This window comes from Peromyscus californicus, unplaced genomic scaffold (genome assembly GCF_007827085.1).
Source record: "Peromyscus californicus insignis strain IS unplaced genomic scaffold, ASM782708v3 Scaffold_20__1_contigs__length_68692818, whole genome shotgun sequence".
Classification (NCBI taxonomy): domain Eukaryota; kingdom Metazoa; phylum Chordata; class Mammalia; order Rodentia; family Cricetidae; genus Peromyscus; species Peromyscus californicus.
This window is the reverse complement of record NW_026294503.1, coordinates 64,695,607-64,719,362: the sequence shown is the minus strand read 5'-3', so window position 1 is coordinate 64,719,362 and position 23,756 is coordinate 64,695,607. Positions and strand designations below refer to the sequence as shown.

The 23,756-nt window shown below is 46.3% G+C and overlaps 1 protein-coding gene across 1 annotated transcript in view; it reads left to right on the top strand.

Moving 5' to 3' along the window:
- Fam186a (family with sequence similarity 186 member A) overlaps positions 1-23,756 on the top strand; it is a 37,807-nt gene that overhangs the window by 375 nt on the left and 13,676 nt on the right. The window contains exons 2-3 of the mRNA XM_052748950.1: positions 189-359; positions 15,703-23,146. Of these exons, the coding sequence (XP_052604910.1) occupies positions 189-359; positions 15,703-23,146 (7,615 nt within the window). The remainder of the gene's footprint in view (positions 1-188; positions 360-15,702; positions 23,147-23,756) is intronic.

The following is a 23,756-nucleotide window of genomic DNA, read 5'->3' as shown; positions in this document are numbered from 1 at the left end:
GCTGATTTAACTGTGTGGGCTTCTATCCAGGTCTCTTCCTGTATAATTATTTAATAGAGAAAAGGCTCAGAATAGCAATAAGCACAGGTAATTCTATCCCCCAATGGAACCGTGTCGTAGAGTTACCAAATATCATAAATCTGTATGGATGTAATTCCATAAGATGGTTTCCTTTTACTCTCTTCAAGATTTTGTGCTGTCGGAGGTGGCTGAGATTGATGTTGATGAATACCACCACTGGATTGCGCAGATGGAGCTGCTGCCAGAAATGCTGAAGGAGATGGACAGCAGTATCAAGACTGTCTGTCAGGTCACCACATTGCTCTTAGAAGAAAAGAAGAGACAAAAGAAAAAGCTAGGTAAGTGTGCTTTGTAATGCTTGGAGACACGGTTTGACCCAGTACCAAAATACAGCTCTACTGGCAGCCGGAGAGACGGCTCAGTGGTTCAGAGCGCTAGGTGCTCTTCCAGAGAATCTGGGTTCCATTCCCAGCACCCAGACGGCAGCTCTGGTTCCGGTGGAAACAGCCTTCTTTTGGCTTCCTCAGGCACTGCGTGGACATGGTGCACAGACATATGTAGACAAAACCCTCATACACATAAAATAATAAACAAAAATGTAAATACAGCTTTATGGAGGTGTAACTTGCATTCCTTAAAAGGTACATGTGTCAAGTGCACAATTATCTCTGTCAGCTCCCAGTTGCTGTGCTGCGGTCCCCTTGTCCCTGCTTGGTGGTGACACTGGAGGTTGAGCTCAGAGCCTCAAGCTTGCTCGGCACTCTACCACTGGCCACACCCCCAGCCCGTGGCAGTCTGATTTTATCCAAAAAGATCTGTGCTCATGTGTAGGCAGACTTTATTCCCATCCACAGTCCTCAACAACCATTGATCAATCTATTTTGTCCCAATAAATTTATTTGGGCTATTTCATATAGACGATCAGATTATATGGGGGGGGGGTTGTTTTATTCTGTTGAGACAGAGTGTTGCTATGTAATTCAGGCTGGCCTGGAACTCGAGATTCTCCTGTTACAGCCTTCTGAATGCTGGGGTTACAAATGTGAGCTACTACACCTCACTGCTTTGGGAGGTCTGTCCTGCGTGCCTTCTTCCAGTCAGCCTAATGCTTCCTCAGCAATGATGCAGGGCACACTGCTCTGTTGAGCTTTCTATGTGGTCGTCAGATATACTACATCTGGTTGATGTGTTCCAACCGGGGGATACTTGGATGTTTTCCACCTTTGGCTTTTCTGAATGCTGCTATAAACATACATGTTCACGTTTCTGTGAGGCATGTGTTTCAGCTTGTGCGCATGTACAGTGCTTGTAGACAAGTAGAATTACTTGATCATACAGTAAACCTGGTTTTTGTTTTGGTTTTTGGTTGTTTTTTTTTGGGGGGGGGGGGTTTCGAGACAGGATTTCTCTGTGTAGTTTTGGTGCCTGTCCTGGATCTCATGCTGTAGACCAGGCTGGCCTCAAACTCACAGAGATCCGCCTGGCTCTGCCTCAGAGTGCTGGGATTAAAGGGGTGCGCACCACCGCCTGGTGTAAATCTGTTTTCTAAGTGGCTCACTGTTTTTCATTTCTGACTGTAGTGTAGGAAAGCTCTAGCCTTTCTACATCCTCAACACTCATTATTCTTTTATTACCCACGCTAGCACTTGTGAAGAGGTATTTCCTGCATATTTACATTTCACATTCCTAATAAGTAATGAGACTAAATAATATATGCTTGTCAGTCTCTCTTACATCGGCTTTGGTGAAAATGTCTATTAAATACTTGTCCTTTTGCATGTTTGTACTCCTCATCTCCTCAGGTTTTTGTTTTTATTTTTTTTATTTATTTATTTTTTTTTTTTTTTGGTTTTTCGAGACAGGGTTTCTCTGTGTAGCTTTGCGCCTTTCCTGGAACTCACTTGGTAGCCCAGGCTGGCCTCGAACTCACAGAGATCCGCCTGGCTCTGCCTCCCGAGTGCTGGGATTAAAGGCGTGCGCCACCACCGCCCGGCTGTTTTTATTTTTTTGAGGCAGAGTCTCCTATATTCTGAGCCGGCCTTGGACTTCCTATGTAGCCAAGGGTGACCTTGAACTCCTAATCCTACTGTCACTACCTCTCAAATCCTGGGATTGCAAATGTTCATCTTTTATTTTCCTATAAACTTTTCACTACTATTTTTTACATGTATATATGTTTTGCATACGTGTGTCTGTGCACCACATGCATGCCTGATGCCCATGGAGGCCAGAAGAGGGCGTCAGAGCCCCCCAGAACTAGAGTTTCAAATGACTGTGAGCTCCATGTAGGTGCTGGGAATTGAAACTGGTATCTCTGCAAGAGCAGCCAGTGCTCTTAACTACCGAACCCTCTTTCCAGCCCCTTTTATTTTTTTAACTGTACTTAAAACTGTACACAGAGGCCGGGCGGTGGTGGCGCGCGCCTTTAATCCCAGCACTCGGGAGGCAGAGCCAGCTGGATCTCTGTAAGTTCGAGGCCAGCCTGGGCTACAGAGTGAGTTCCAGGAAAGGCGCAAAGCTACACAAAGAAACCCTGTCTTGAACACCACCACCCCCAAAAAAAATCGTACACAGAGGATTCCGAGTGGGATTCCTATGGACCTATGTTGGCTGTGCTTTCCATTTCTAATGAGTGAGCTTATTGGACATGCAGCCAGAAAAAGCAAAGGAATAGCCATAGCAGGCAGATAGAAGCAGCAGACTGACAGACGACAAAACAGCACATCAATTTACAACATCCAGCAGAGAAGAGTCACCCTATTAAACCAAACCCAGGTGTGGTGGCCATGCCTTTAATCCCAGGTGGAGGCAAGTGGATCTGTGAGTCTGAGACTACCCTGGTCTACATAGAAAGCTCCAGGCCAGCCAAGACTACACAGTGAGACCCCATCTCATCTCTCACTACCCCACCAAAGGGGAAAGCAAACCATGGAAGCATCATCCAATCGGGGCTTGTAACATCAAGCGGAAATCAACTAAGTCAGTTGGAATTGTCCTCTGCGTTCTCTCTCCGTGTTTGAGTTTCCAGCTTGCCTCTCTACTGCAGGCATTTTTATACCACGGGATGAACACTGACGTCTGCTGGAGACAATTCACCTTTAGCTGTTCTGAGGGGCAGGATATGTTTACCCTCGGGGTGTTTTGCTGTTGTTGGCTCTCCCTGTGATGAAGTCTGCCCTAGGACAGGGAGTTTTGAAGGAGCTAAGGAAGTGCCTCACTGCTCCCAAGTCTGCTAGTTGTTAGTCTTCAGCACCACGTGACCTCTCAGCACTCTCCCTTACAGCTTTATAGCCTGGGATGTTCAAAGCAGAAACTTCCCTGCTGCTTTAATCAATCTTATCATTTCTTGATATCTTTTGAATATGCCCCTTTCAAACCTGGTTTTTTTTTTTTTTGTTTTGTTTTGAGATAGCATCTCAGCATGTCTCACAACATAGTCCAGGCTGCTCCAGAACTTGCTATGTAGCTTGGGCTGTCTTGAACTCGCGACCCTTCTGCCACAGGCTCCCAAATGCTGGACTCCTACATATGTGGCACCACACTTGGCTATATAAATGCTCTTTATCAGAAAAGGGATTCGTAACTATTTCCTCGAAAGCTGTAGTTTCTCATCTTCATGTGGGTATGTCCGAAGACCCACAATGTTTAATTTTGGTAAGCGCCAATTGACTTAGCAGGTTTCCTTTTGACAATCATGGCTTTAGTACTGTGCTAAGAACTTATATCAAGCCAGGCACGGTGGTGCCTTTAGTTCCAACCACTTGGGAGGCAGAGGCAGGAGGATCATTTGAAAAGGATAATCAATGAGAGACTATCTATAATCCATTAATTAGATAGACGGATAGATGATTGACATGATGTGTGCATTCCACCAAATTTGAGGACCATTCATATCATTTTAATCATCTGAAGTGACAGAGGCTTGTTTTCAGGTCTAGCATATGGCTGACCCTGGAGAAGGGTCCAGGTGTGCATAAAAAGTACACGGCTAAACTATCGTTGGGTGAAACTGATTTACAATTTACAAACTTTCTGTGCATTTACTGATTTTCTGTGGCGTTGTTCTACTCGTTATTGAGAATGGGATAGTGGTCTCTAAAATTTGATACATTTATTTATTCGTGTGTGTGTGTGTGTGTGTGCACACGTGCGCATATGTATATATACACACATACACATATACATATAATTATATGTGGAGGTCAGAGGGCACGCTGTGGGAATCATCCCTCCCTGTCCACTAGGAAGGTTATGGGGAATTGAGCTCAGGTATTTGTTAGGAACTGCAGCAGGCACCTCCTTGCTGGACACCGTGTAGCCTAGATTGCCTTGGAACCCCTGATGTAGACCAGGCTGGCCTCGAACTCACAGAGATCCACCTGACTCTGGCTTCTGTGTGCTGGGATGAAAGGCGTGTGCCACCGCCACCCAGCTAAGTCATCTATTTCCTGTTCACTCTTTAAGGTTTTCCTTCACACATTTGAGGCTCAATTGTTAGATGCATGTGTGTTGGTGCCTTTAATAACTTCCTGACACTGTTTATCAGTATCCAATGTCTTTTACAGTCTCTAGAATCATATTTTTATTGGAGGGAGGACTCATTATCTTACTGAGGCTGTCCTTAAACTTGTGATCCTCCTGCCTCAACCCCCTGAGTAGCTAGGGTGTCAACTTTGCAGCACTATCCCTAGCAAGTGCTGTGGAGTGCAAGGGGACAACGTGGGAGGATTAGTTCCACCATGTGGGTCCCAGGGATCAAACTGTCAGGCTCACTGTCAGGTGGTCTCACCCACTGAGCCACGCCATGTGACCCCTGATAGGCTTTTTTAAATTCATTAATTCCATTAATTCCACTGATTTATTACATTCATGATATTATGTTCTGATACTACTGTCCATTTGTGGGGCTTTTCCATCACATAAAACAGAGATTCTCGGGGCTGGAGAGATGGCTCAGAGGTTAGAGCACTGGCTGTTCTTCTAGAGGTCCTGAGTTCAATTCCCAGCACCCACATGGTGGCTCACAACCATCTGTAATGAGATCAGGCTCCCTCTTCTGGCATGCAGGCATACCTGCAGACAGAACACTCACTGTATACATAATAAATCTTTTGAAAACAAAACAAAATGAAACAGCAATTCTGTACTTAGGAAATCATTGCTCTATTTTTCTTTCTTCTCCACCTTGAGATAAGGTCTAATCTTTCCGTCTCTATAAATTTGTATATTCTATATAGTTCATGTAATACAATTCTATAGTATTTGTCCTTTTTTTGAATGTAAAAACATTCTATGTACAACTGCAGGAGAAATACACAGATAGCTTGAACATAAACACAGATTATAATTCAAAAGTCCAGGGTTATTTGAAACTGGAAAATATTTTCTCTGTAGAAAATAGTAGAAATGATAACATTTCCTAATTAGCCCTTTTAAGCCAAATGATACCTGAATTATACATATAAATGTTGATTAGATTCTGGGATACAGAAGAAACCTATCTTCATCTCTTCAGAGAGTTATGTTTCACTTAAGTTGTGTATGTGAGATTCCTATTCATCTTCCCCTTCACTGTTTGATTTATGGCAGACATTTTTCTATAGGCTAATCCATAATCTAAAAAGATTTTAGCCTCCCCTCCTGAAAGTACAGACAGCATTTTCTTTCATTAGCTTGATATGGTACAAATTCTTATTCTAATAGTGAAATGTTTCACTAAAGCTTGCCCAGTGATTGGGCAAAACCAAAACTTACTATAAGCCACAGTCATCCTAGGGTCCCCCCTGCTAGGCAGCCTCCCTGGATCTGTGGGTTGCAGTCTGATTGTTCTTTGCTTTATATCTAGTATCCACTTATGAGTGAGGACATACCATGTTTGTCCTTCTGAGTCTGGGTTACCTCACTTAGGATTGTAGATGTAATTCTAAACGGTCTTATTAAATAAGAAATACAGAGCCAAATAAAGAGTTAAAAGCCCAATTAAAACTCCTTTCTGTTTATTTAGCATATCCTTTAGAGTTCTGTTGGATATTTCTATAATTACTTGGCCTGTAGGATTATGTGGTATACCTGTAATATGCTTTATATTGTAACAAGCAAAAAACTGTTTCATTTTAACAGAGACATATGCTGGAGCATTGTCAGTTTTAATTTGTGCAGGTATACCCATGATGGCCATAACTTCTAGCAAATGAGTGATTACAGAATCAGCTTTTTCAGAACTCAAAGCAGTTGCCCATTGAAATCCTGAATAAGTATCGATGGTATGGTGTACATATTTCAATTTTCCAAATTCTGCAAAGTGAAACACATCCATCTGCCAGATTTCATTCCTCTGAATACATTTTGGGTTACATCCTGCTGGTAATGGTGTCTAATTGTAAAAGGAACAAGTAGGACATTTCCTTACAATTTCCTTGGCTTATTGCCAGGTTATAGAAAAATCCTTTTTTAAACCTTTGCTATTGACATGATGTTTTTTATGAAATTGTGAGGCCTCCAGCACATCTCCTATCAATAATTTATCAATTTCATCATTACCTTGTGCTAGAGGGCCTGGCAGACCTGTATGGGATCAGATGTGAGTTATATATAAAGGATGATTCCTTTTCCTGATTATATCTTGAAATTGAATAAATAGTGAAGTTAATTCTGAAGCATCAGGGATAAATTCTGCAGTCTCAATATGTAATACTACTCTTTCAGCATACTGAGAGTCAGTAACTATGTTGAGAGGTTCTGAAAAATCCATTAATATCAACAGAATAGCATAGAATTCAGATTTGAACTGAATTATATGGACTTTGAACCACTTTACTTAAATTTTCTGATTTGTAACCTGCCTTTCCTTGTTTGTTGGCATCTGTATAAAATGTACGAGCTCCAGATATGGGTGTTTCCCATACAATTCGAGGCAAGATCCAATCAGCTCTCTTTATAAGATCAATTCTATTGCTTTTGGAATATTTGCTGTTAATCTCTCCCAAAAAATTACTGCAAGCTCTTTGCCAAGGTTCACTTAGTGTTCATAATTTTTCAATGTTTTCCTTAGTTAAAGGTACAACAATTTCTGCTGGGTCTATTCCTGCTAATTGACGAAGTCTCAGTTTTCCTTTCAAAATCAAGTCAGATTTTTTTCCACATAAGTTTTTAATTTTTTATTTGGTTTATTTGGTAAGAATATCTATTCCAATATAATATCTTCCCTCTGCATTAAAATTCCTATGGGAGAATGCCTAGAGGGTAAAATAACCAACATGCCCTTCATGTACTTTCTTTTCTAACAAGGCCAACTCTTTCTCAGCTTCAGGTGATAATTCTCTTGGACTATTTAAGTCCTTGTCACCTTCTAAGGTTTTGAACAAATTATTCAGTTCATCATTTTTTACCCCAAGAATAGTTTGTAGATGAGAAATGTCTCCAAATAATCTTTGAGAGTCATTAAGATTCTGTAGTCGATCTCTCTTAATTTGTACCTTTTGGAGTCTAATTTTTGTAGCTCTATTTTATATCCTAAATAATTAATAGACTCTCCTCTTTGTATCTTTTCAGGAGCAATTTGTAATCCCCAGCAAGGCAAAATTTTCTTTACTTTAAACATTCTTTCTAAAGTATCTGCATTTGAGTCAGCTAGTAAAATATCATCCATATAATGATAGATTATAGATTTAGGAAATTTTTTACGTATCACTTCCAATGGCTGTTGCACAAAATATTGGCACAGGGTTGGGCTATTTAACATTCCCTGTGGGAGAACCCTCCATTGATATCTCTTAACCGGTTGAGAATTATTATAAGTAGGCACTGTGAAAGCCAATCTTTCTCTGTCTTTTTCTTGTAAGGGTATTGAAAAGAAACAGTCTTTTAAATCAATAACTATAAGAGGCCATCCTTTAGATAATAGAGTAGGCAAAGGAATTCCAGATTGTAGACAGCCCATTGACTGAATTACTTTGTTAATTGCTCTAAGGTCTGTTACCATTCTCCATTTACCAGATTTCTTATTAATAACAAATACAGGAAAATTCCAAGGGCTGGTTGATTCTTCAATATGCTGAACATTTAATTGCTCTTGTACCAGCTCTTTTAAATCCTGGAGTTTTTTTGTTGTTAAAGGCCGTTGCTGAACCCATACTGCCTTGTCTGTTAACCATTTTAAAGGTAGAGCTGTTGGTGTCTTTGGAAGATCATCAGTTGTTGTGCCTTTTTCTTGTACAATCTGGATGGCTGGTGACCACTCATTAGAATAATACCTTCTAATATTTCTCTCAGAAACACGTGCTAATTTATGATTTGTTTCTGAGGTTGGAGGGATGTTAATCTGAGTATTCCATTGTTGTAACAGGTCTCAATCCCATAAGTTCATAACTATGTTAGCCACATATGGTTTTAATTTTCCTCTCTGTCCTTCTGGACCTATACATTCAAGCCATCTTACACTCTGTTTCACTTGAGATAAAGTTCCAATTCCTAACAGCTGAATGCTTACCTCCTGAAGAGGCCAAGTTGGATGCCAAAATTCTGGTGAAATTATGGTCACGTCAGCACCTGTGTCTACCAGACCAGACAACAAAATATCATTTATTCTTATTGTTAATTTTGGTCTTTGTTCATTTATAGAAGTTTGCCAAAAATTTTCTTTATGGTTTCTCCTGAATTTTCTGTTCTCTGTGTCTCAACTGTTCCATCACCCCTGAGCATCCTGGTTTATTCCAATAGGCATTTGGTTATTTAATTGCTCTGAATAGGGGTTTCTTCTATGACTGCAGGAAAGGTCTGAATTGGATTTGCTGTGGGGGCCTGCCTGAGGCCCCTCTGGGAGTTTCCCAAAGACCAAGGCAAAGTATTACCTTCTGTCCCTTGTTGATCTACATTTGTTGGTCCAATGTTTACCCTTACCACACCTTCTGCATACTCCAGAAGGAAGGAGCATTCTGTTGCCATTGTTCCTTGAAGAAACATTGTTTTTCGGAATGCCCTGTTTACAGTCCCTTTTCAAATGACCTTGCTTTCCACATCCAAAACATTTGACATTCTTCACACCTCTTAAAATTGCTTCTCCTATCCACATATCATCATGGTCATGAGCCTCAACATTAAACGTGTCTCTAATCCAATCTTCCAAGGGTGCAGATCTTGCCTTTAACATCCTGATTATTCTCTTGCATGCTGCATTCACATTCTCAAAAGCCTAAGATTAGATTATTATCTTGCTAGCTTCTGAATTCGGGACCATTCTATTTACTGCTGAAGTCAGTCTTTGTAAGAAATTCATGAAGGATTCTTTTGGGCCCTGTATAACTTTTGTGAATGACTCAGTTTTCTTTCCTGCTTCCTCAATTCTGTCCCATGCATTCATGGCTGCCATTCGACATAAAATTAGGGTTTGGTTATCATATAAACATTGTCTTTGTATTTCAGCATATTGGCCTTCTTCAAGAAGCTGATCCTGGTAGATTTCCACACCTCTAGCCCTCCACTGACTTTCTATGTTTTTAGCCTCATCTCTGAACCACATGCACCACTGCAACTGTGCCCTGGGTTCCAGGACAGCATTTACCAGCTCTTTCTAGTCCTGAGGAATAATCCTATTACAAGTTGACCAGGAGTTTAACATTTGCTTTACAAATGGGGAATGCATGCCATAAGATACTATTGCCTCTTTAAATCTTCTTAAATCTAACATTTCAGTTGGAGTCCAATTATTTTGTACATTCACTTGACCAGGTAGCTGCTGTACGGTTACCAGATAAATTAAGTTTGATTGTTTGAAAACAGGCTTTCTTTCTGTAACCTTATAATCCAATCCTGAAATAATTTCACGCTTAAATTCTTCTGAGTCTGAATTTCTCTATAATTTTAACAGGTTTTTCTAAAGCTTTTATCCTGGTGCTTAAATTGACTATTTTTTGAAATTGTAAAATAAGGATAAGTAATAATATGCATAATTGGTGTAATGTACATCCCATCAACATTAATCTTCTCATATAATTGTTCCATTTTCAGACTGCCTAAAGTTTTATCAAACAAAGACCAATTTTCTTCTATTTTACAGATAATACCCTTTTTTTTTAATGTGGAAAATTTTTTCTCTTTTAAGTAGTTTTTTTTCCTTTAAAATATCTGTTATCTAGCCGGGCGGTGGTGGCACACGCCTTTAATCCCAGCACTCGGGAGGCAGAGCCAGGCGGATCTCTGTGAGTTCGAGGCCAGCCTGGACTACCAAGTGAGTTCCAGGAAAGGCGCAAAGCTACACAGCGAAACCCTGCCTCGAAAAAACAAAAAAACAAAAAAAAAAAAAAAGAAAAATATCTGTTATCTTAATTGACTTACCAAGTTTGTGTAGAACAGTAGAAATCCGAGGGAATTTCAAAACAGCTACCTAGTGTCCGAGATGGGAATCCAGAGAGAGAGAGAGAAAGAAAAGAAAAGAAAGTGTAGCCACGAGTTCCGGCTGAAATCCAGCCACGTGCTCCCACTTGAGCCGATTAGAGCCTGAGCTGCGGCTTCTTTAGGCTCGGACCACGTGAGTTGTTGATTGGGCTGCAAGCAACTCCACACAGCTGCAGCTACAGTTGAGTGCAGCTCTGAAGGCCTGCAGCCGGACCAGTAGCTCCAGCCGACCGGGCCTAGGGCCTGTAAACTCTGGCTGAATCAGGGCTGAGCTGGTCCGGGCCAGGCCGGTAACCACCAATGGTTTTTAATGAACTCTTGCCACGTGGGCACCAAATGTAGATGTAATTCTAAGCAGTCATATTAAATAAGAAACGCAGAGCCAAATACAGAGTTAAAAGCCCAGAGATGGAGCAGTAGCCAAGAGCTAAGACCACCTTATCTTACCACTCGCTGCCATCCTTCCCCTGAGAGACCTTCTTCCTGTGTCCTGTCTATTGCCTTTCTGTTCTGCCTTCTCATTGACTGTAAACCCAACCACCTGACTTCCTCGTCACTGCCTCTCTATACAGACCTCCAGGTCTCTATGGTTGGTACTGAGATTAAAGGTCACCGCTCGACTGTGTCCTTGAACACACAGAGATTCTGCCTGTCATGTGATCATATTAAGGGTGTGTGCTACCACTACCAGACTTCTGCTAAATGGCTTGCTCTTAGCTCTGATCCCCAGGCAACTTTATTGACATACAAATAAAATCACATTTCAGCACAAATAAAATATCACCATACAGGATGATATTTTCTAGTTCCATCCATTTTCCTGCCCTGACAGGCTTTTTATTTTTATTTTTCAATTTTATGTGTATGGGTGTTTTGCCTGTAAGTATATCTGTGTATCACTTGCATGTCTGATGTCTCTGGAGGCCAGAAGAGGTCATCAAATGCCATGGAACTGGAGTTACAGATGGCTGGATCTGGGTGTTGGGAATTGAACTGGGTCCTTTGGAAGAGCAGCCAGTGCTCTTAACACTCAGCCATCTCTCCAGATCCCTTACATTAAAAAAAAAAAAAAAAAAAAAAACCACATTTATTTATTTATTTATTTATGGGGCACATGTCAGAGAGTAACTTGAGGGGGTCAGTTCTCTCCTTCCGCAGTGTGAATCCCAGGGATTACACTCATTTGTCAGGTTTCATAGCACGGGCCTTATCTCACTGAGCCCTCTCGTCTCCTCCCACCCTACAACCCCTTGCTATGTTAAAATCATTCACCTCCAACCTATTTAGGCCTTAGAATCTAAGGTATGCCATTTACAATTGAATACTATTTTTCTTTTAAACAAATCTAACAGCTCCTGATTTTTTTTTAGGTTTGTGTATGTGTATGACAGGGTGAAGAGGGGGCATATATGCACTTTTATTATTGTTTCTGTTTGTTTTTTCAATATAGGAGCTAAGTCTGTAGAACAAGCTAGTCTTAAACTTGCAATCCTCCTGCCTCAACTTCTTGAGTGCTGAAATTACAGGTGTGTGCCAGCATGCCTTGCTTTTGTACATTATATCACTTACATCTGATGTAATTCTTGATTTACTTAAATTTATGCCTGTTCTCTGTATATCTTATAGTGTTCTTTATTCCACTATGCTTTTTTCTTTTTCTTTTTTTTTTCCAGACAAGGTTTCTACTCACAGAGATCCACCTGCCTCTGACTCCCAAGTGCTGGGATTAAAGGCGCATGCCACCATATCTGACCTAACAATATAGTTTTATAATTTTTTTTTTTTTCCGAGACAGGGTTTCTCTGTGTAGCTTTTTGCCTTTCCTGGAATTCACTCTGTAGCCTAGACTGGCCTCGAACTCACAGAGATCAGCCTGCCTTGACCTCCGGAGTACTGGTATTAAAGGCGTGCACCACCACCACCACCACCACCTGGCTATAATTATTTCTTTATCTTACTGGCTAGGGGATATTTGTGGGGCCCAACCTCATGCCGCAAGATCTAAATATCAATATCAAAATCTAAATATCAAGAGGTTACTGGGTAGCCTGGTGGTAGTGGCGCACGTCTTTAATCCCAGCACTCGGGAGGCAGAGACAGGCCGATCTCTGTGAGTTCAATGCCAGCCTTGTCTACAGAGTGAGCTCCAGGACAGCTAGGGCTACACAGAGAAACTCTGTCTCGAAAAACCAAAAAAAAAAGAGGCTACTGGGAATACAATTGGGTCATGTGGGCAAAGTCTTACTGCTTTTTACTCTTTTTTTTTTTTTTGGGGTTTTTTGAGACAGGGTTTCTCTGTGTAGCTTTGCGCCTTTCCTGGAACTCACTTGGTAGCCCAGGCTGGCCTCGAACTCACAAAGATCCGCCTGGCTCTGCCTCCCGAGTGCTGGGATTAAAGGCGTGCGCCACCACCGCCCGGCTGCTTTTCACTCTTTTTAAAATTTATTTACTTATTTTTATGTGCATGGGTGTTTGCCTGCATATATATTTGTGCTCCATGTGCATGCAGTGCCTGTGGAAGCCAGAAGAGGGCATCAGATCCTTTGGAGCTGGAGTTTACAGAAGGTTAAAAGCTGCCACGTGGGCACCGGGAATCAAATTCTAGGTCCTCTGGAAGATCAGGCAGGGCTCTTAACACTGAGCCATCTCTCCAGCCCACCCCACCCCTGTCTATCCTGGAACTCACTCTGTAGACCAGGCTGGCCTCAAACTCCGAGATCTACCTGCCTCTGCCCTCCCAAGTGCTGGGATTAAAGGAGTACATCCCTACCTGCCAGCCCTGGCTCATCGTCATTCACCTTTACTTTTAAACGAACTTTATTTTTTTAGAGTACTTTTAGAGTTCTTGTATACTTCCCCATAGTTTTCCCTTATCAGTGTCTTACATTAGTGGGCTGGTGGATGGTTCCGTGGTTAAGAGCACTGCCTGATCTTCCAGAGGACTCAGTTCAATTCCCAGTATCCACATGGTCAAAACTGTGTACAACTCCAGTCCTAGGGGATCTGATGACCTCTTCTGTTCTCCATGGGCTCACATACATGTGTTCATACACACATACACACACACACACACACACACACACACACACACACACACACAAAGTTAAATCTTTGTATTGGCTAGTTTTATGTCAACTTGACACAAGCTAGAGTCATCAGAGAGGAGGTAGGGAACCTCAGTTGAGAAAATGCCTCCCTGAGATCCAACTGTAAGGCCAGGCGGATCTCTGTGAGTTCAAGGCCAGCCTGGTCTACAGAGTGAGTTCCAAGACAGCCAGGACTAAGCAGAGAAAGGGTGTCTCAAAAAAAAAAAAATCCAACAACAAAATGATCCAGCTGTAAGGCATTTTCTTATTTGGTGTATATTTGGGGAAGGGCCAAGTCTGTTGTGGGCGGGGTTATCCCTAGGCTGGTAGTCCTGAGTTTTATAAAAAAAAAAAAAAAAGCAGGCTGAGCAAGCCATGAGGAGCAAGTCAGTGAGCAGCACCCCTCCATGGCCTCTGCATCAGCTCCTGCCTCCAGGTTCCTGCCCTGTGTGAGTTCCTGTCCTGACTTCCTTCAATGATGGTCTATGATGCTGAAGTATAAGCCAAATAAACCCTTTCCTCTCCAACTTGATTTTGGTCATGGTGTTTCATCGCAGCAGTAGAAACCCTAATCCTAAGACAATCTTTGAATATATATCTCGCATAGTATGTACACTGGTTCTATTTAAGACGCCAAAGTTGAAGCCAGGTGCAGTTGCTCACACTTGTAGTTCAGTATTTAAGAGAGAAAGTCAAGAGGATCCAGAGTTCAAGGCCATTGTTGACTACACAGCAAGTTTGACCCCATCTCAAAGAACCAAAAAGACAAAGGAAAGAAGAAAGAAACCAACACTGGCATGTTATTAGTAACGAAATTGCATAATATAGTCAGACCTCCTGGTCCTCACCTACCATTCCTTTCTGTTTTGGATGTGAGCACCACACTACCTCTGTATCTGCTTAGCCTCCTCTTAGCTGCTAGAGTTTCTCAGACTTTTCCTTGTGCTCGATGTCTGGCCTTAGGAATTTTGAGAAACAATCAGGTACATGATAAGATGCTGCTCTGCTGAAATTTGCCCTGAGATGGCTGATTTGGGGAATAAAGAGCACCTAAGTAATGTGCCGTTTCATTCTATCATATCAAGGTTCAGTCAGAAGAATACCACACAAGCACTGAACGTGGATCCCCTGCATCCACATACAAACTTAGAGTGCAGCCAAGAACAGCCGTAGTCCCAGAGCTGGGGAAGTAGAGACAAGGTGGGTCCTGGAGGCTTGCTGGCCAGACTGTCACCAAGAAGATGAGCTTTGGGTTCAGGACAGACATCACCACTTCAAAAACTAAAGTACAGCTGGGCATGATGGCACACGCTGGGTTGTTGCTAATGTTTTCCTGCCTGGCCCACAGTCAGGACAAACTCTCTTACCTGCCAGTCCCACAGCCACTCAGACCCGACCAAGTAAACAAGGAGACTTACATTGGTTACAAACTGTATGGCCGTGGCAGGCTTCTTGCTAACTGTTCTTACAGCTTAAATTAATCCATTTCTATTAATCTATACCTTGCCACGTGGCTTGTGGCTTACCGGTACTTTACATCTTCCTTGTCCTGATGGCGGCTGGCAGTGTCTCCCTCACCCAGCTTCCTGATCTCTCAATTCTCCTCTCTGTTAGTCCCGCCTATACTTCCTGCCTGGCCACTGACCAATCAGTGATTTATTCATTGACCAATCAGCAACATATTTGACATACAGACCATCCCACAGCACCGGGTGGTGGGGGCGCAATACCTTTAATCCAGCACTCTGGAGGTAGAGGCAGGCAGATCTCTGTGAGTTTGAGGCCAACGAGGTCTACATTCCTAGTTCTAGGCCATTCAAGAGACCTTGCCTTAAAAAAATGTTATTACTTCCCCCCATTTCTTTTGGGGGAAGTAATCTTTGGAAGGAAGTCTATATACGCAGCCTGTGGGCAAGGAGAGCACAGCTGTTCTTGTAGAGAGGAGCATCTGCCTATTGTTTTCCATTGTTGTGATGGAGGTTTGTCTCTTCTCTCTCAAGTGTTAAGTTAGCCATTTTCTGTGCTAAAGTGAGACCGTGGATACCTCACCTTTGGCTAGTGATTGTAAAGTCCAATATTATTTAAACTTTTCTGATGAATGTTTATCCTATATCCTAAGTTCTTTAGGCTTAAGCATGGGCACAGCACAACATAAAAGAAGGAATGCAAGTCCATTGTTTTGTTTTTATGTTTTTTTTCCTAGTGACTAGAGGTACTCTCTGGAAAGCTTGGAAGGAACGAGTTGTAAAGCGGCCTGCCGCAGCCCACGCTTTAAGACCAGATCAGATGATTTTCGACCAGCTTGCATTAAATACGAAGGTTACAGAAATTCAAGACATGCTCCAGGAACTCATCAGCTCAGCCATGCTAAGCAAGCTGGAAAACAATGCCATTAAATACATATCAGCGACTATTCTGAACCTTTCCAAAGCCTTGAGTACGGTCAGTGACGAGCTGAAGCTTATGACCCTTCAAGTTACCAACGTGGGTGTGAGTGAAGAAAAAGAGACAGAAAAAGACTTCTTGCAGCGGGTCATCCAAGAACTCAGTAAAGAAAACGAAATGCTTCACCAGAAACTTAGAGATTCCGAAGAAAAGTGTGACCAACTTATCCGAATAAAAAATTTTCTAGGACGCCAGCTATTGGTCCCAACGACGCCGAGCTTGAGGATGTTGGCCGTAGGGTCTCCACAGGCACCTGTGAGCAAAGATGTCGATGCGGGGGAGATTGACAGTCTCCTAAACAAAGAGCTCGAGAAGATTATAGACGAGTCCCAAACGAAAGGTGTCAGAGCCACCGCAATAAAGTGGGACTCGAGTATGACATATGTCGCCCAAGGTGAAATGGCTACAGATGTGGCTCAGCAGCAAGCTGAAGAGAAGGCTGACCAGGATCAGAAAAAGCAGTACCCCCCAGTCCCACTGCCAGCCGAGACCTCGGACACAAACCTGGAGAAGGAGGAGAAGAAAGCCGTGGAGGTAGCGTCTAGTCAGTTCTCTGATCTACAAGCACTGGACATGAAGAGAAAAGACAGAAAATCCCTTTTAGAAGGCAAACCACAGGGCCAGGAGGTCAAAAGTGGAGCGAGTAGCCTGTGGGAACGATTCAAGAAGGGCAGATCGGAGCACTCACTTGGAAAAAGCCCAGCTTCATCAGAGGTTAAAATAGTACCCCCCGTTAAGCCAATGGACAAAGAATCCAAGACTGAAGTAGAACAAACCAAGGCAAGCCAGCCTGAGAGTACCCCAGAGCCACCCAAAATAGAAATGAAGGGGAAAAGACCCGTGCCAGGAAAAACTGAAGAAACGCCAGGCACCACAAAACAACAGCAAAGTAAATTACAACCCAGGACGCCTAAGCAGACTCCGGCAACCCCTGATGCCAGGAGTGAACAAAATACTCTAGAATCATTTCAAAAAGCCATATTGGCTTTCCTGCGAGAGAAAACGAACAACGTAGGAAGGGCCTTTGATCCAAAGAGTATACAGGAGGAGGAGAAATCGTTAGAAAGAGCAGACGTTGAAAAACTATATCTCATAAAGGCAAAAACGGAAGAGTATGTCCAAAAAGTGGCTGAAACCGTGACTAGAACCCTGAGGGCGTACAAAGAGGCGAGAAAAAAACAGCTGAGAGAGAAATTCAGCAGACAACAAAGGACGACGGCTGCTTTACCGCAGCCGTTTGCCAGGCAGGGCTTGGTCAGCACCAAGTCCGACCTCATCAGCTTCCTCTTAAGTGAGATGTCAGACCCAGTGATCAGGGCACTCACACAGACAATCATAGATGAGCTGGAGCTCGAGAAAGACGGTGTGACAGTCTCAGCAGCAGGCCAGGACCACAGGGACAAGAGGCGGGAGTGGCAGAGGTGGGAAGAGGAGACCTGGAAGGAAGAGCAAAGACTTCCGAAACAGGCCGGGCCACAGCACAGGGCCAGGGAGAAGGCAGCAGAGCTGGAAGAGTTGAGACCGGCGGCGGCGGCGGTGACACCCGACGTGAGCCGGGCTCAGGACCTGAGGGAGAGGGAGGACACCGACAAGGAGAAGCTGAAGGTGGTGAGAGATGCAGAAGAAGGCCTGAGGCCGAAAGGGAGCAAACCAAAGCTGCCGGGCAAGAGTGACTCAAAGTCTAAAGACCTATTCAAAACCTTCACCCAGAGCGCAATGGTCTTAACGCCCAGGTGGATGAAAAGCCTGAAACTCCAGACGAGCCAAGTACAGTTATTCCAAGTGGATCCGAGAGCCATGGAAAGCCCTGATGAGAAGCAGCCCTTCTCTCCCAGGACCCTCCTCGTTTCTGCCAAGCCCCTCCCAGTGCCCGTCCCTGAGCAGGCCCAGATAGTGGATTCTAAGATGTCTCCGATTTCAAGGGTGTCTTTCACCCCTGAGTGGGTACAGGTTTGGGGTGGTCCTCCTAGTCACGAACCCATGAAAGAAGTGCAGATCCCTCCTCCCACAGCAAAGCAGGAACAAGAGCTGGGGACTCAGCTGATGGCCCCTAGGATCCTTCAGCGGACAATGGCTCCAGGGGGGTCTTTCATATCAGAAATCCCCCAAACCGCTGAACAAGGACCAATATCTGGGGTCACAGTGACCCAAAGAGCAGTTCTACCTCTCCAGCAGATCCAAGGAAAAGACATTACTCTCACCTTGAAGCAGGCCCTGGATCAAGGCATTGCCCCCACCCCTGAGCCAGCCAAAGAACCAAGGATCACGCTAACCCCTCAGCAGGCCCAGGCCCTGGGCATCATTCTTACCCCTGAGCAAGCCAAAGCCCAGACAATCAGTCTGACCCCTCAACAGGCCCAGGCCCTAGCGCTCACTCTTACGCCTGAGCAGACCAAGGAACAGGAGATCAGTCTGACCCCTCCACAAGCCCAGGGACTGGGGATAACACTCACCTCTGAGCAGGCCCAGGCCCTGGGGCTCACTCTCACCCCTGAGCAGACCAAGGCACAGAGGGTCAGTCTGAGTCCTCAACAGGCCCAGGTCCTGGGAGTCTCTCTCACCCCTCAGCAGGCCCAGGCACAAAGGATTAATCTCACTCCTGAGCAGGCCCAGGCCCTGGGGATAGATATCACCCCTCAGCTGGTCCAAGCACAGACAAGCATTTTCACCTCTCAGCTGACCCAAGCACAGCAGATCACCATCACCCCAGAGGAGGCCAAGGACCTGGGAATTGCTCTCACCCCTCAGCAGGTCAAGGTTCAGGGGATCAGTCTGACCCCTGAGCAAGGCCGGGCTCTTGGGATGGCTCTTACCCCTGACCAGGCCCAAGCACAGGGGATTATTCTCACCCCTCAGCAGGCCCAGGCCCTGGGGCTCACTCTCACTCCTCAGCAGGTTAAGACCCAGAGGGTCTGTCTGAGTCCTGAGCAGGCCCAGGCCCTGGGGATAACAATCACCTCTGAGCAGGCCCAGGCCCTGGGGATAGCAATCACCCCTCAGCTGGCCCAAGCACAGCAGATCACCATCACCCCAGAGGAGGCTGAGGACCTGGGCATTGCTCTCACCCCTCAGCAGGTCAAGGTTCAGGGGATCAGTCTGACCCCTGAGCAAGGCTGGGCTCTTGGGATGGCTCTTACCCCTGACCAGGCCCAAGCACAGGGGATTATTCTCACTCCTCAGCAGGCCCAGGCCCTGGGACTCACTCTCACTCCTCAGCAGGTCAAGACTCAGAGGGTCTGTCTGAGTCCTGAGCAGGCCCAGGCCCTGGGGATAACAATCACCCCTGAGCAGGCCCAGGCCCTGGGGATAGATATCACCCCTCAGCTGGCCCAAACACAGCAGATCACCATCACCCCAGAGGAGGCCAAGAACCTAGGCATTGCTCTCACCCCTCAGCAGGTCAAGGTTCAGGGGATCAGTCTGACCCCTGAGCAAGGCCGAGCTCTTGGGATGGCTCTTACCCCTGAGCAAGCCCAAGCACAGGGGATTATTCTCACCCCTCAGCAGGCACAGGCCCTGGGACTCACTCTCACTCCTCAGCAGGTCAAGACTCAGAGGGTCTGTCTGAGTCCTGAGCAGGCCCAGGCCCTGGGGATAACAATCACCTCTGAGCAGGCCCAGGCCCTGGGGATAGCAATCACCCCTCAGCTGGCCCAAACACAGCAGATCACCATCACCCCAGAGGAGGCCAAGAACCTGGGTATTGCTCTCACCCCTCAGCAGGTCAAGGTTCAGGGGATCAGTCTGACCCCCGAGCAAGGCCGGGCACTTGGGATGGCTCTTACCCCTGAGCAGGCCCAAGCACAGGGGATTATTCTCACCCCTCAGCAGGCCCAGGCCCTGGGGCTCACTCTCACTCCTCAGCAGGTCAAGACCCAGAGGGTCTGTCTGAGTCCTGAGCAGGCCCAGGCCCTGGGGATAACAATCACCCCTGAGCAGGCCCAGGCCCTGGGGATAGATATCACCCCTCAGCTGGCCCAAGCACAGCAGATCACCATCACCCCAGAGGAGGCTGAGGACCTGGGCATTGCTCTCACCCCTCAGCAGGTCAAGGTTCAGGGGATCAGTCTGACCCCTGAGCAAGGCCGAGCTCTTGGGATGGCTCTTACCCCTGAGCAGGCCCAAGCACAGGGGATTATTCTCACCCCTCAGCAGGCCCAGGCCCTGGGGCTCACTCTCACTCCTCAGCAGGTCAAGACCCAGAGGGTCTGTCTGAGTCCTGAGCAGGCCCAGGCCCTGATGATAACAATCACCTCTGAGCAGGCCCAGGCCCTGGGGATAGCAATCACCCCTCAGCTGGCCCAAGCACAGACAAGCATTTTCACCCCTCAGCTGGCCCAAACACAGCAGATCACCATCACCTCAGAGGAGGCCGAGGACCTGGGCATTGCTCTCACCCCTCAGCAGGTCAAGGTTCAGGGGATCAGTCTGACCCCCCAGCAAGGCCAGGCTCTTGGGATGGCTCTTACCCCTGACCAGGCCAAAGCACAGGGGATTATTCTCACTCCTCAGCAGGCCCAGGCCCTGGGGCTCACTCTCACCCCTCAGCAGATCAAGACTCAGAGGGTCCGTTTGACCCCTGAGCGGGCCCAGGCCCTGGGGATAGCAATCACCTCTGAGCAGGCCCAGGCCCTGGGGATTACTCTCATTCCCAAACTAGCTCAACCACAGGAGATCAGCCTCAGTCCAGAGGAGGCCCAGGCCCTGGGGCTCACACTCACCCCACAGCAGGCCCAGATACAGAAGATCTTTCTCACCCCTAAGCAGGCCCAAGCTCTGGGCATCACTCTTACCCCTGAGCAGGCCAAGGCACTGAAGATTAGTCTGACCCCTCAGCAGGCCCAAGTCCTGGGGATCACTCTCACCCTTGAGCAGGCCAAGGCACACAGAATCAGTCTGACCACTGAGCAGGCCCAGGTCCTGGGGATCACACTCTCCCTCCAGCAGGCCCGGGCCCTGGGGATAGCTCCTACCCTTAAGCAGACAGCAGCCTCGGGAATCACTCTTACCCCTGAGCCAGGTAAGGAAAAAGAGGTCAGCCTGACCCGGGTGCAGGCCTTGGCCCTGGAGATCAGTCCCACCCCTGAGCAGACCCACACCTTGGGAATCTCTCTCAGTCCACAGCAGGCCCGGGACCTGGGACTCACTCTTACCTCTAGGCAAGCCAAGGTACAGAAGATATGTCTGACTCCTGAGCAGGCACAGGCCCTGGGAGTCACTTTTACCCCTGAGCAGGCCAAGGGATGGAGGATCAGTCTGACCCCTGAGCAGGCCCAGGCCCTGGGGATCACTCTCACCCCTGCGCAGGCCAAGGCACACAGAATCAGTGTGACCCCTGAGCAGGCAGAAGCCCTCGGGATTACTCTTACCCCTGGGCAGGCCCAGGCCCTGGGGATCCGTTTGACTCCTTCACGGTTCCAGACATGGGGTATTTCTTCTCCTAAGAAATTCCAGGATTTGGAAGCTCCATTAACCTATGAACAGGCAGCAGCACTAAGGGGCCGCCCTACTACAGAGCAAATTCAAACTCTGAAAGTCCCTATTACCCCTGAGTCTATGCAGACACCTAAACCAGCTGTTGCCTCTAAACAGACCCAGACAATTGAAATCCCACTAACTCCTCAACTGTCCCCAGCGTTTGGAATTCCACTTCTACAGGGACAGGGCAAAGCATTGGGCATGACTCTCATGCCAGGGCAGACCCAGGCATTCCAGCAAATCCGGGCATTGCAGCCTCCCCTCCCATCCAGGCAGGCCCGGTTGCTGGGCCAGTTTGGTCCAGGAGAGATACAAACACTAACATTCACTATTGCACTTGAGAAAGCCCAGAATTTGGGTGTCACTTTTACCCAGGAACAAACTCAGGCAGCATCTATCACCCTCACCTCTGAGCAGGTGGCAGCATTAGAAGACGCACTCACTGAAGAACTGGCCTGGACATGGGGGCTTTTAACCGCATCAGAAAAGCCGGCTGTGTTGGTCCCTCCCCCTGACAGACTGCTTCCTACATCTATTGCATTGCAGAAATTGAAGTCTTCTCCTCAAGCCCCATTTTCCCCTAGGACGAGCCTAGCAATGAGCTTTCTTCCTGACTCTGAGAAGCTTGAAGAAACATGCATCTCTCCCACCTACAGACAGATTCTAGCAGACAGAGGTCAAGTCACTCCCACACAGCTTCTAACACCAGAAGTCCCTTCCATTCCAGGGCTGCCCCTTGGTCACTGGCATTCCTTCAAACCTGGAGACACCGGGTCATCTCTAACGCCGGAAACTCACCTCACCCACAGAAGGCTGACACCACCTCTCATATCTGGAGTCCCACCGACCTCTGGAGAGATTCCAGGCCTCTTTGTTCCTGGAGGCTCTGCTGTCCCCTTCCAGCCTCCGGCCATCCATGACCAAGCTCCCTACATGCAGATCTACTCTGCGCCTGGACAGCCAAAGCCATCACTGATCATTCCTGAGCAAGGATTCTCTGTAAGAACTCCTGTCTCAGCAGAGGCTTTCCCAGTCCCTGGAAGACCTCAGAGAATTTCTCCCTCTTCAGCTTCTCAGAAAAAGCCAGTAACTGTTTCCCCTCCCAAACCTGAATCAATCAGAGCTCACCCGAGTGCTGCTCTGGGCTTTGAGGTCTCTCCGGCTCCCTTCCCTATGGAGAAGATCCAAATGTCTAAGTTTTCTGACATTTTAGAAGAAACGCGGGTACTCCAAGATTCTCCCGACATGAGATCACTTGGAATGTTTCAGCCTTATGTCACTAGTTCTAGGATCCCAGGATCAAAGTCCCATCACATTGGTGAGAGAGCCCCTTCCGCTCGGGGGAAATCTATAGCGTCACTGCCGTCTCTTACCACTCAGCTCTCCCAAGCATCACAGATCACACCTTCTGACAGGGGCCAAAGACCACGGCTCCCCCCAATAGACGAGCCCTGGATATTATCCCCAGTTCCTGGCACTGGGAAAGCCAGGAGGGTGGGGTCCCCCCTCACTGCCCAGCACCATGAAGACAGATACTTTGTTGATGTGGAGGCTCAAAGGAAGAACCTGGCTATATTAAATCACGCTGCACAAACTGCTGGACTCCCTTCACAGTACCACACAATTGCCAGGAATCTCATAATTGAATTACTTCATATGAATACAGTTCGGCTGGGGTATCTGTCCCGCAAGTATGTTGCCTATAGGCTGATCCAGCTTGCCAGGTGGGTATAATGATTATACACAACCACTTTCTGATACAGTCCTTGCGCTGACCACCGTCCTTCACTGCCTAGAATTTTCATGTTTGTCAGACCATGCACTCTAAATTGTTTAGTTTTTATTTTATGTGTATGGGCATTTCGTTTGCATGCCTATCTGTACTATGTGTGTGCCTGTGCTCAAAGAGGATGTTGGATCTCCTGAAACTGGACTTACAGTCAGTTGTGAGCTATGATGTGAGTGCTAGGAATCAAACCCGAGTTCTCTGGCAGAGCAGCAACTGCCCTTAACCGCTGAGCCACTGCTCCAGCCCCAGATCATACGCTGGAAATATCCTCTCATTAAGGATCTGCAGGATGGAGGTTTAAGGCCATAAAAGGAAGTCAGCTGTGGTGGTACATGCTTGTAATTCTACTGCTTGGGAGCTGAGGCAGAAGGAGTATGTACGTTGAGCATTCAGAGCTTAGAGTGTGTGTGTGTGTGTGTGTGTGCATGTGTGTTGCACGGGGAAGCCAGAGGAGACAGGAGGATTCCAGATGTCTTCCTCTTCGCCCTACACCTGTTCTCTCGAGGCTGCATCTCTCACGGAATCTTCACACCAGGCTGGCGGGG